The sequence below is a fragment of the Azolla caroliniana genome, unplaced genomic scaffold (genome assembly GCF_043228905.1).
Source record: "Azolla caroliniana isolate FFs.n. ecotype wild unplaced genomic scaffold, voAzoCaro1.0.p SCAF_7, whole genome shotgun sequence".
NCBI classification, from domain to species: domain Eukaryota; kingdom Viridiplantae; phylum Streptophyta; class Polypodiopsida; order Salviniales; family Salviniaceae; genus Azolla; species Azolla caroliniana.
In genome coordinates, this window is record NW_028230442.1 from 14,641,886 (window position 1) to 14,654,394 (window position 12,509).

General features: G+C 36.2%; 1 protein-coding gene across 3 annotated transcripts; it reads right to left on the reverse strand.

The window, feature by feature from the left end:
* Window positions 1-282: 282 nt before the first annotated feature.
* Window positions 283-8,557, reverse strand: LOC147862025 (clathrin interactor EPSIN 2-like). Of its 3 annotated transcripts, XM_087322560.1 has the most exons (15): window positions 8,425-8,540; window positions 7,822-7,953; window positions 7,626-7,722; window positions 7,446-7,497; window positions 7,188-7,267; window positions 4,294-4,372; window positions 4,103-4,186; window positions 3,732-3,877; window positions 3,317-3,646; window positions 2,899-2,940; window positions 2,717-2,815; window positions 2,534-2,646; window positions 1,996-2,186; window positions 1,298-1,784; window positions 283-813 (listed from the first exon to the last, which is right to left on the reverse strand). In XM_087322560.1, the coding sequence occupies exons 3-15, from the start codon at window positions 7,664-7,666 to the stop codon at window positions 395-397; spliced, it is 2,163 nt and encodes a 720-aa protein (XP_087178686.1). In that variant the 5' UTR covers window positions 7,667-7,722; window positions 7,822-7,953; window positions 8,425-8,540; the 3' UTR covers window positions 283-394. The 3 variants fall into 3 exon arrangements, with proteins under 3 accessions (XP_087178686.1, XP_087178687.1, XP_087178685.1); XM_087322561.1 differs by lacking the exon at window positions 7,822-7,953 and having other exon boundaries at window positions 2,534-2,643; window positions 8,425-8,557; XM_087322559.1 differs by lacking the exon at window positions 7,822-7,953 and having other exon boundaries at window positions 8,425-8,557.
* Window positions 8,558-12,509: the final 3,952 nt, after the last annotated feature.

The following is a 12,509-nucleotide window of genomic DNA, read 5'->3' on the forward strand; positions in this document are numbered from 1 at the left end:
TCCACCCAGTCATAGATTCTCATCTCCTCCATAGATACAACAAGCAATTCACTGAGTACACAGATCTTATTAGATCATGACAATGGTGATTTAAATGCGTGATTGAATAAAGCAATGCTCAATTTCAAATAGGCTAGTATTGAAGGAAAGGGCTATTTTTTTTGTTGTCAAATATATACCCATGTAGCTCTACAAAATACATTACAAGTACTCAATAAAACAATAGTATGTTAGTACCTCAAAACAACCAACTCCCAACTAAGCTCTCAAACCAAAGACAGGTCACACACATACACATTTTTATTAGCTTCTATGTTGGGGTTCATATAAAGAAGACCCAACATCAATAAATGTAAAATAAAGTAGTGCAAAATGGGTATTTGATCAAATAGATCTATCTATACCCATTATACTGTTGTTGATTCGTGTAACTACCTCCAATGGAACCCATGCCCATGCCCATGCCCATAGGTCTCATAGTCATCGCAGGGTTACTCATTGGCATCATAGGTTGCATCATGCCAACCCCAGGGGTCATGGGTGGACCCATGCCCATGCCCATACCCATACCCATACCCATACCCATACCCATGCTATGCATTGAGACAGGTGCACTTGGAGTTGCTATTGCACTCGCTCCAGCTAAACCGAGTCCAGATCCCGAACCCATGGCTTTTCCCATGCTGACTGATGAGGTGCTTTTGTTGGTCATCGAGCTACTTCTGTTGGTCATCATTCTGTCTTCCTTGCTCTTCTCACTCTTTCGTAGAAGATCAAAATCAATACCGATACCGGCTAAAGGATTGCTTTTGGCTGCAGGGATATAATGGATGGATTTAGGTAGATATTCCATTTTCATGTATAGTTATAATTCAACGCAACTGAAAACAATTGAGAGAAACTAAGAAACGTCTAACAATAGAATTAATTACAACAGCAGCATCTGGACATGTAATTGGCCCTATTTATATCCTTAATATTGACTCTTAATCAAGGTTATCCAATGAGCACAAATGTAGTTAGCCTTTATATATTCATAAACCCTAGGACTAGGTCCAGACTACAGCTATCCACATGCAAATGGGCCTACCTCTAGCCCTACTATTGAATTCCTAATAAAGGTTATGTGTGTGCATGCCATGCCTACTGTAGAAACAGGAAAACGATAAAAGCACAACAATAGAAAAGGAAAATGACAATAGCCCGGCTATAGAGAAAAGGCAAATGACAATACCCCAACTATAGAGAATAAACAAATGATAATACCCCAACTATAGAGGAAAGGAAAATAACTTACGTCCAGCAATATTCAAGTCAACCAGACCCTTGTTCAAAGTGTCAGCCCAGACGGTTGATTTTGTCTCAAACTTCTTTTCCTGAGCTGGTTTTACGAATGTTTGTCCTTCGTTTGCTAGGCCAAATGTCTGTGACAGTGTGGACACTGGAGCTGAAGGTGGATTATTAGAGCCATTCAAGAAAGCCGAAGGTTGAGTAGGAATCTGGTTCACAGGCAAACTCACTGAAGGAGAGGGCTGGAGAGATATAGTTGAAACACCTCCAAATAGATTAACCTGGCTTCCATACAATCCATGATTAATTGGCTGACTAGGTGGAACAGTTGCAAATGTGCTGAAAGTGTTGTTCAATGTTGGGGTTGTTCCGTGATCCATTGGAGAAGCGAAAGCAGAAACTGTTGGCGACGGTACTACATTAATGGGTGCATTTGAGAGAGACGTCGCATCTGCTTTAAATGGGGTGTCTCCAAATACAGCTTCATTAAGTTGCTATACATCATAAAACAAGGTGTTGTAACATGTAAGTTACGAAACAAAATAAATAAAAACGCTCTTTGTAAAATATGTTAAATGCATGATTGGAAGAAAAATATCAACCAAATGTGTTTGTGACGAGAAATGCTACTCTCTTTGTAAAATATGTTAAATGCGTGATTGCAAGAAAAATATCAACCAAACATGTTTGTAATGAGAAATTAACCTGAAATGGAACATTGCTTCCTGGATCAGCATGTGTGAATCCAGAAGCATTAGATTCTCCAAAAGGGTTGCTCAATGGAACAGGTGGTGCTGGAAGTGCTAGCATAGCGATGATTGGTTCTTGTTGGCTAAATAGATCATCAGCTTGTGAACTGGTGGTTGGTTGTGGTGGTGATGTTGTAGATGTTGATCCTATCATCATTTTTGTATTAAAACAATCAGGAGAAAACAGAGTCACAAACATAAACAAGAAAATATTTTCTGAGGCACAATGTGAAAGCATAGCATTTATATATCATATAAGAGATGCTCCACAACAATCCCCATCTGACACATTAATGCTTATTGATTCACAAGATTACGGTTAGATGGTAGAGGTAAAGCTTCTGGTTTTGGGGGCCAGACCTTAAAGCTAGCATTATACTACAAAAGAAAATGCTAATAAAAAGAAACAAAATGACCTTGCCAAGCAATCATGAAAGCAAGTTCTCCATTTGAGCATTGCATACAAGATGATGACAAAGGAAAAATTTTAATACCTGAAAAAGCCCGAGGATCAAATTCCTCACTGTCAATTTTTGGTGGAGAAATTTTGTTGATATTCTCCATTTGAACTATATTAGGTTTTATTGTCTTAGCCTCCTGGTCTCTGCTGTAAAAAAGGAACAAAATTTAGTGACAAGAGTCCTACCATACTGTGTGAATAGAGAGTACATCCGCACCTTTGACCATCAGTAGATTGATGTGCAGGGCTACTTAGGGCTTCTTCATAACTTGGAGGTGCTTCCATCCTTGAACGTGGTGACTTTCGATCAGACCTCCTAAAGAAAACATTAAAAGCCAAACTAAGTTGGGGGGGATTATAGTGATATAAAGAAGATGAAAGAAATAAAGAGCAAAAGACCTGTCATCTTGTTCATAATCATCTTTTCGACCTCCAGAACTCCTAATAAAAGCAATCAGAATTTAAAGACAAGTAGCTCAACAAACCATCTACAACCACATGGACAAATAATAAATAAGAAAAAAATTCTGAAATACCGCTGAGTTTTTCTTTATTTCACCAAAAGCTTCTACATTACCACTATTCCCAAATACCCCTGGTCAAACCCCCAATGAGAATGGGATGAACTCATCCCATAATTGAGGGAAAAAGGGATGAGTTAACATACAATTGCTCAAATAGCAAATATTAATAGACCAAGATGGATTTGACCAAGCAATTTCGGGACATGGGGGACGCACTGGAAAGTAAGATAAACTCAAGGGTATTTCAATGTTTCTCCCTAATAATCATACTACAGTGTGAAAGTTGTAAGCACCTTGAAGAATTGTAGTCAGCATCACTTCGCCGATGGTTGCTCTGACCCTCTTCACGGTCATAATCTCGGTTATACTCATCTCTACCATATCGATCGCCTCCCCTTCCAGATCTATCATTGTCTCTGCCATTTCGGTCCCAATCCCTGCCTCGGTAGCCATCATCTTGATATATGTTACCATCTCTCTCTCTATTATACCTTTCTTCATCCCTACTTTGGGATCGATAGACATCATCTTCATAACGATCATCTCCATAGTTGCTGCTTCTTGATCCATAATAGGAGGAATTCGGCTTATAGATTCCTCCAGTTGATGAGCTACCTCGGTACCTGTGACCCATGATACACTCATATCTTCCTCTGTGCAGTGTGCATCTCAATCACATAATGACACCACTTAAAATCAATCACTTACTTATCCCTGTTTGCAATAGCCTTTTGTCTTGCTTCCCTTATTTTCTCTTTATCATTCACAAGGGCAACTAGAGATTGTGCCTTCTTTCGCACATTAAGACCTTGGTCCCTTCCGCCAGAATCATAGTATTGGAAGTCCATAAGGGTCTAGAAAACATAAGATGATCATATCATTGCAAGAATTAAATGTAAGAATTTACAAGATACTACTCTGTTTGTAATACGTGAATATAATTACTATATGGATGTCCGTAATGTGAAACTTCCCAGCAAATGCAAGCATGCAATTTGCTGGCTACCCTTCCTAAAACAAAATGTAAGCCCAAATGCTGCAAGAGAGCAAAGATCCAAGATTTTTAGGAAGAATTATACCGAGAGTTGATAGGAATGTTCTTTGAGTTCATCAATCACCCGTTCCGATCCGTGGGAAACAAGATACTCAAACACAGTTAAAGCCTAGAAAACAAAGGAACCATGATGAGTGAAAAACGTAATCACAACCCAACAGTGGTCGGATTGTTCAACAATTGTTCATAAACTGAAAGTGCCATGGAAAAAACTACCTTATATACATGACGCCAATTTCGGCCAGTGTCATTAATCCGCTTCCATAGAATCGACACTACCAGCTGATAATCATTGCTGTATTTATGACAGAAAATCTCAGTTTATTTACTGCCCATTCATGAATGGCATAACTGATAGAAACTCTTTAGTATAATCTAGAGAACGGAAACACCCTCAGAAATAATGAACCTAACCGTCCAAGTTCACCGATAGAGATCTACAGTCTAATGTAGAGAGCTTAAATCATCACAAGTTATGAACTTAATCATTCGACATGACACATCTAAGCTAAAGCGTAACATACACAACTGAAAACTTCAGATGTAATGAAGTTTCACTATAAGAATAGCAGATTGGCTTCACGAAGTTCCACTGCATACACATTATAATGGGTAATTACCCTACAATGGAATAATAAGTTACGACAGGAACTCATTATAGTGGCTATTGAAGGAATGGTTGCCTTGTAGTAAATAGGGGCTAACTACTTCCATCTACGCTTTTCACCAATCTTGTAATGTGAGGTTTCAGTTTTCCAATGGACCTCCCTGTTGTTGATCCCCTGTATCTCAATAGACAATTCCCCATCTCCCAAATTCGGTGGCGCAGTGGCATCCTAGTGAGTATGCATAGGAACTTTGGCCTTGCAGTAGGAATCATTATCATAATTCATGTAGTTTTGTGTGGTTTTGGATATTACTAGAGGACGGGCTCCAAGAAGGCGTATTTATTACAGTTTCATCTCCATTTCCTGTCCTATTGTGAGCACATGATCTAACTTTCTTTGCAAATAGGAAATATTCAAATTAAGTAGTTGTTTTTTATAATTTTGTGGTCTAGAAGTGCTTGAAGAGTGTGTGCTTGTTGAGCATCATTTGTTGGCTCTCCAAAGACCTCCTAAATTTCATGTACCATCTCCATGCTCCTCATTGTTTCACATATAGCTCTCATGGACATCTCCAAAATCTTTTAGAACCCCACAAGTATCATCCAAAAAACAAACTAGAAATGTGACCTTTGATGGTAATCTAGTAATATAAGAGATGTAATCCATTGTAGGTGAGTCTTCAAACCGAAAACAAAAAAGCAATTTCTAGATCAAACTTCAAAAAATGGATAGCGATTACAAATGAATAGATTCAGTGTTACCCAAACACTAGAACATGGATTCCACACGGGGCTCTTTGAGGATCGCCAAACAATCAACTCAAAATGGATTTTTTGTGTCAAGGACAATGTTAAAGGAAATTGGTTCATTTCAAGGCTGATGTGGTCACCAAAGGTTTCTTTTTTAGATGATTTTTAAAGACACTTTCAACCCACAGCTTAAGAATGTTTACTTGTTTTGTTGCATGATCTCAGGTTGCATCACTCACTTAGTCATTCGAACAACTTTTCTTCAAGAAGTTCTTGGAGTTTATTTTTAGAGACACTTTCAGCCCAAGGCTTAAGAATGTTTATCGGCCTTGTTGCATGATATGATCTCAAGTTGCATCACTCAATCGTGCAAAGAACTTTTTTCCAAGGGGTGCTCAATAAAAAAAACTACATGTGACAACCAAAGCTTTTGAAGAATGCATTGTGTGCATTATGCTTATCACATAGTAAATGGTCACATGGAATCATTATGGTTATCACTTAAAAACTTCACTCTTTCCTCATCAATATTGGAAGCAACATTGCCTTAAGAAACTGGATCCACCTTTGTTTTATCATTGGTGTTTATGTTGACGACCTTCCCTTACTTTCAAACTCTAAATCTTGCTAGAAAATAACTTGCATTTACTTTTTCACTTTTAACTGATATAGGGCCACTTCCTTGGCATTCAAATAATTCAAAATAGCGCTAATCCCAATTTCTCTCTTTTAACAATCCTATGATATTTGCAAGATTGTTTTAACAATCCTAAGTTATTTCCATGATTGTTTGAAGATTTCCATAGCGAGCCTATTCTCAATAATGTATACAACAAGGTACTTGTTTTTGTCGTTGATTTTCTTTGTTGTTTTATGAAGGGAGAGTAGTGAATTCCTTGAAAAGCTGCTACATTACTTGAAGAACACACAACATTTGGCGTTCACTTACTCAACCACAAATTTTAAATCAACAACACTTGTGCAAGGATGAACAACCCCCTGACATCAACTTCTTCGTTGGATTGACTCAAGTTTGGGGATATGTGAGCAGTTGAAGGTCAATAGGTGGCTATATCTTACACACTTCTTAAAGTTGCAATTGCTTGGATCTCAAAGAAGCAATCCATGGTTGCTTTGGCACAATGTAACTACAATTTTTGCAATCAATCTAATATATTTTACACATCTTTCTTATGTTATTTTATTGAAGAAAAGAAAATTGACTTTAACCTTTCAGATGTGGAGAAATTTCTATAAAGCCTTGTTCACATTCAAAACACAGTACTTGTTCATGCGGTGATCACTACATAGTGCATACATATATCTACCTTTTTCACTAATAAACAAAACTTGAGTTACTTTTTTGTGTACGGTTCTGTAACAAGCCTGTTTTTAATATATATCAAGAGATTTTCACCCCAACACAGCTGAACTGCATACATGTCATGATCATCTTACCAATGCAGATGCTAGGTACCTCCTATTTATGTATGTATGTATGTATGTATGTATGTAGCAATGGATACTACAGTAATGAATCTAGACAGCCACCAGGTGCTGGAGAGAGAGGTAATTTGGTTGGGTGGAGAATTAATTGTCTCTCGAGCTTCTTCCAGTTTGATAATAATATTGCTATTTGAGATTAACTAAGCTAATTCTTTGTTAGTCAACAAAGACCCTAACCTTCTTCTATTTTGACAATCACATTGTTATTCAGGATTAAGATAAGTTAATTCATCAATGTATAACTCACTAATTTCGAGTAGCTTGTGCAATATCCGCCATGATACTTCCATGAGGTCCCCATGGCTCATTGGTAGTAACATCCAAAACCTGCAAATTCGAAGTAGATGAAAAACGGATAGAAAAAACAGCTAACAAAGAAATTATGGTCATTATTCCATCAATACATTGATCCTCAAAGTAGTAAAATCATACAGGATGTAAATTATCTTAAATGCAAAACAATAACATAAGAAACATAAACTTGATTTAAAAGATTTGGGTTTACCTTCTGTTCTATCTCAGGCACATTGAGAACTTTCTTGTTAACTTCTCTTTTCCTGAGGAATAGAAGTACCAGATTCAGATGAAACGCTCGATTAAATACAATATTCCAAAAGAAATTTAGAGTTCATAATCAGGAGAGAGAAAAAATTGTAAATTTAGTTCAAAAAGACGGACTACTTACAACTCTCTCACAGTCTGATCTATAACTTTCTTGAAATCCATTGAAAGTCTCAGCTCAAATATCGAATTGTTATTTTCCAAAGAAAACCTGTGTATTTCTGATCAAACGTGATCTGTCAGCGAACGCCTAGATGTGTAAAGGAAGAAAAGAAGAAGAAAGGAAGGAAATAAAGGTTGTTTTCGGATGAATACTGAACTGTAAAAGGTAGATCTGGATGCAAAAGAAAGAAAAAGGAATATTTTTTGTGACGAATCTTGATATATATATATATATAGTGAAACCGAAGTGGATGAGAAGAAAATAGATTCTCCTTCTGATGAATTCTGACCTGAATTAGAGAACGATTAAAATTTTAAAGCCAGAAAGAAGGGTGAAAAAATTAAAATTTTGGATGAATCCTGATCTCTGAGGAACAAAATGAATGAGAAGAAAGTAAATGACGTTTTTTCCTAATGAATCCTGAACTGTTAAGGGATCAATCTGGTTGCAAATGAGGAAAGCGAATAAAATTTAGAAAGAATTATCGAATATTATTAAGGAAAGGAACGTATGCGAATTATATAGATATTTCTGATGTGAAGTTTGATAGAGAAGACAGATCAGAGTGAAGAAACTGGAAGATAAAGAATAAGAAGAAGAAGAAGAAGAAGAGAGAAAGAAAGGAAAGAGAAAGCGAGAATTAGTGCAACTTCAAATCTGAAACTTTGATGAAGAAAACAGATCAGGGAGAAAAACAAGTATCTCAGATTTATTTTGAGAATTTGAGCTTGAAAGACGAAATTATTGAGCAGTTCCACACCTGTAGTGAGAATTAGCCTTCAATTCGATGTCCGATCAGAGAGAAGAAGGAGCAGTGGTGACTATGGAGTTCTGAAGAAATGGCGTGTGAAAAGAAGGAAAGAAAATACGCAAATGAAAGAAGTCGGTGTGGATTTCTGAAGGAATTGAGCGATGAGAAAGAGAAGAAGAAGAAGTGGCTATGGAGATCTGAGGAAATCACATGAGAAGAAGAAAATGGCATGAAAACACAAAGAGAGAGAGAGAGAGAGAGAGAGAGAGAGAGAGAGAGAGAGAGAGACGGAAGAAGAAAAAATCAAGTGGACAATTAATTAATTAATAAAGGCTTTATTCTTTAATTTGTGTCTGTCCAATATCTCGCATTTTCCGTTTGCCTTTTTATTTTATTTTTTGTGTTAATTCACTCCATCCAAAAAAGCAAACGCTTGCTTTTTTCCTTTTCCTTTTTTTTGTGTTTTTTTTACTTCTTTACATATTTCCCCCCCCCCCAAACACAATTAAAAAGCAACGTTTCTGATTTTCTCGAAAACAATTTTTGCTTTTTTTTTCAAAAACCAAAACTTCTTCTTTTTTCTGATTTTACGAAAAACTCAATTAAGTATACGTGCAGCACACCAATGCACAAGAAATTTCTTTCTTTCTTCTTCTTCTTCTTCTTTTCTCCCTACTGCCTGAGATAAATAAAAACATTTTAGAACTATAATACTCTCTCTCTTTTTTCCCAAGAACAAGCCATATAATTTATTCTAATTTTGGATTGTGCCTCCATCCCACCATCTCCATGGTGCATGTGCATGTGTGTATGTGTGTGTGTGTTTCCTTCAAGGCCATCCACACCCGCCTTCTCTCCTGCCCACGAATCTCAGCTACAGTTCGGTTCGAGCCAAGTCATCAAATCTGAAACACCGTGAAACCACGACTTACATAATGCCTTAACTTGATTCAGCGTGCTTTAGGTTTTGCAAATTCGGTTCCATTTTGTCCTTTGAAGGGCCAATAGCGGGAGGTTTGATCAAGGCTTTTGGTTCATTTCGGTAAGTTGCTTTAGCAACAATCCCATTAGGTAGTGCAGATTTCTTGGTGCACCACATTCATGCATTTACAATTCATGTTATTGTATTAATATGACGAAAAGGTGTTCTATGTGTTGCCATTGGCTTCAAGTTTTGTTAATTTTCCAGCTTCGAACTAGAGCTTAACGGTTTAGGGAGAGGAACATTTTTGAAATTTTATTTTTTTTAAAAGTATGTAATGTGTACCTATTATTAAGTTTTAGCTTTTAAAATAGAACCCTCATTGTTCTTAAGAAAATCGCCCTCTCTTTGAAATTTGAAAATAGTGTGCACAATCAACAACAATTTTGGCTGAGCCAAACTTGGACCATGAAACTGTATAGCTTAATGGTTTCATTATTTAATGATTAGTGTATGTTATTGAACCGTTTTTATTAGAGCTTGAAAATCCCTCAAAAACGATTTTGATTAATAGGTCTCGTGGATCAATTTAGTTTGGTTTTGACAGTTTGAGTTTGATACTTCCAAATTGAATCGAATTATTGCCAATTAATATTCACAACTCTTTTCTTGTTGGCCTCAATGTGTGTGGACATCGTTCGTCTTCCCTCACTTGCGTGTTTCTTCATGCTACTAATATATCATCTAGGTCATGTGCAACTTGTTCAAACATTGAAGAAGAATATCGGCCTCGGCAAACGAGGGAAAATATCACATACAAGAAAGGCCTGAAAGTGGACCCAAATAACCATTCACTCATTGCACAGGAGGAACCCTAATGCACAAAGGAAACTCTCAAAATAGTGGATATAATTCTAGTTAACCAGAATTGATTGATGATTAACCTTTTTAATTCGATTAAGATGATGTGTTTAATTGTTAACATATTGGGAAGCAAGTACCTCTCACATTTCTCTAATCATGTGTTTCTATTGTTAAGCTCTAGATCAAATTATTCGTTTAATCTTGATAATATTATTATACAACACTCAACAACTTTCGATTATTGATACATGCATCTTGAAAAAAGTGTCACTACCTTCTTTGATCAAAGGCTATGATATGATGCTTTGGAAATTGGAAAGTGTGTTAAATTTTGGAAGGAGGGACCATTGGCATGTGGCCAAGGGCATTGAAGCAGCATGTAACTATGTATCTACTTTAAAGTTTACCTTGCTTCTCAACATATTAGTTTATTCATTATGGAAATGGTTGGCATCCAAATGATCACTCAATAAAGTTAACATGTTAAGGGAAAAAGGATTGAAAGCGCACTGGCAATGGTTGTACTCCACTTAATGCATCCCCTTATCTCTATGTTCACTCATTTCTTGTTCCCAACAACTTAGTTTTTCCTCCTTGACCCCCTATTAATGCATGCTACCTTTTTAGATCTACTGACCAACCTTTATACTCATTTGTAATTGTATATTGTTATTGTTCCCATGTCTAGGTCAAGTTATTGTCAATTGTGTCATCAATATATGTAGGCATCATATGTATTTCCATTAATACAAATAATATAGACAAACTCTACTTGCATTTTATTATTCGATCATGCTATTTTTATATTTCCCTATGGTCCTAGCTAATTGACTTTAGTTATTTAAATGTTTGATATTCACCAAATATTCATATCACTAATCTTTCTCGATTATGTATTTTAGGATTGAGTGATTATTATACATATTATCATGCATCTAAACAACTACTCTTGCAAGTTCAATTGCAAATTTGGTACTAGAATGAGGATAGAAAGCAAATTAGGAACATATGATATCTTTCGCAACTACCACGGTAATCTATCATCCACCGACTTGTCTACTTTTTAATTATATATATATATATACACACACACACACACACACACACAAAACATCATGATGTAGTCATATAGCAATGCACGCATGTTGACGGTGCATGAATTCTCATTGTCTCTATTAGTAATACTTTGTAGGACTATGGGGAAACCTCGGTATGACATAAAGGACTTGAAAGTATTTAGAGAAAATTGGAACATTGTCTGGTAGTGTTTTTTTTTTTTGTGTATGGAATCTGGATACCATTGAAAAAAAGTGTTGGGTGGTGTTAAATGATAGGAGAGAAATTGAACGCATTCTAGGTCTTTTAAGATTTTATTTTTTAAAGAAATCTTTTTTTAAGGAAAGCATTAATTAATTGAAATATTTTGAACTATAATTGTGTAAAGGAACAAGTGACGAGGAGAAAATGAGCAAATGAAAAATGACAATCCAACATCAGCAAATGCTTAGGAAATGCATCTATTCATTAGAAGGGCTTCTTAGTACTCGAATTTGAGAGGATTTTGATGGTATTGACTCCCTTAATCCTCCCCCATTGGAGTCCAAATAGAAGAGGAGAGAAATTTGAAGCCACTAGACACCAAGAATGTGCATTTGTTACTTGATACTTGAACCCATCGTGAATCGATACACTCAACAACTATCAACTTTCCAGTAAAACCATTGACATTATACTACTCGGTTTCCAAAGTCGCATTGTTTGGGACAATGTTGATGATGTCTAAGGTGTTTTTTTCTCCAGAGTCCAATCTTTGTTTATTTTCGTATCCCCCTTGAGTTTATATGGTGTTGACTTCACTCGCAAAAGAGTAAAAAGTTATACTTTTTGATAGTTGCCATTCAATCCTATTTTTTGGGGTGATTTTATATGGTCTCCTTTGGTTGGAGTAGTGTTGATTTTACGTACATGGTGGCATTTCACTTCTCATTGTTTGGGACAATGTTGATGATGTTGTGCCATTATTTGCCTATTCCAACCATAATATCATATCATTTGGCAAAGTGAAAAATGGATCACGTGACATTAATAATGATAATGGCACTCTATTAACATGCAACTTGGGTGAAGGAGATTATTAACTACGAAAGTAGCAATTCATGGTATGATCTATTTGGGCAAATGCAACCATATTTATAGAGGGCCTTCATGGAGGATACTTTGGTTGATAATGATGCCCTAATTAGCTAGATTACATTTATAATGGAGTAATTGGATTGAAATGGCAACAATAAAGTAATTAATAATAGAG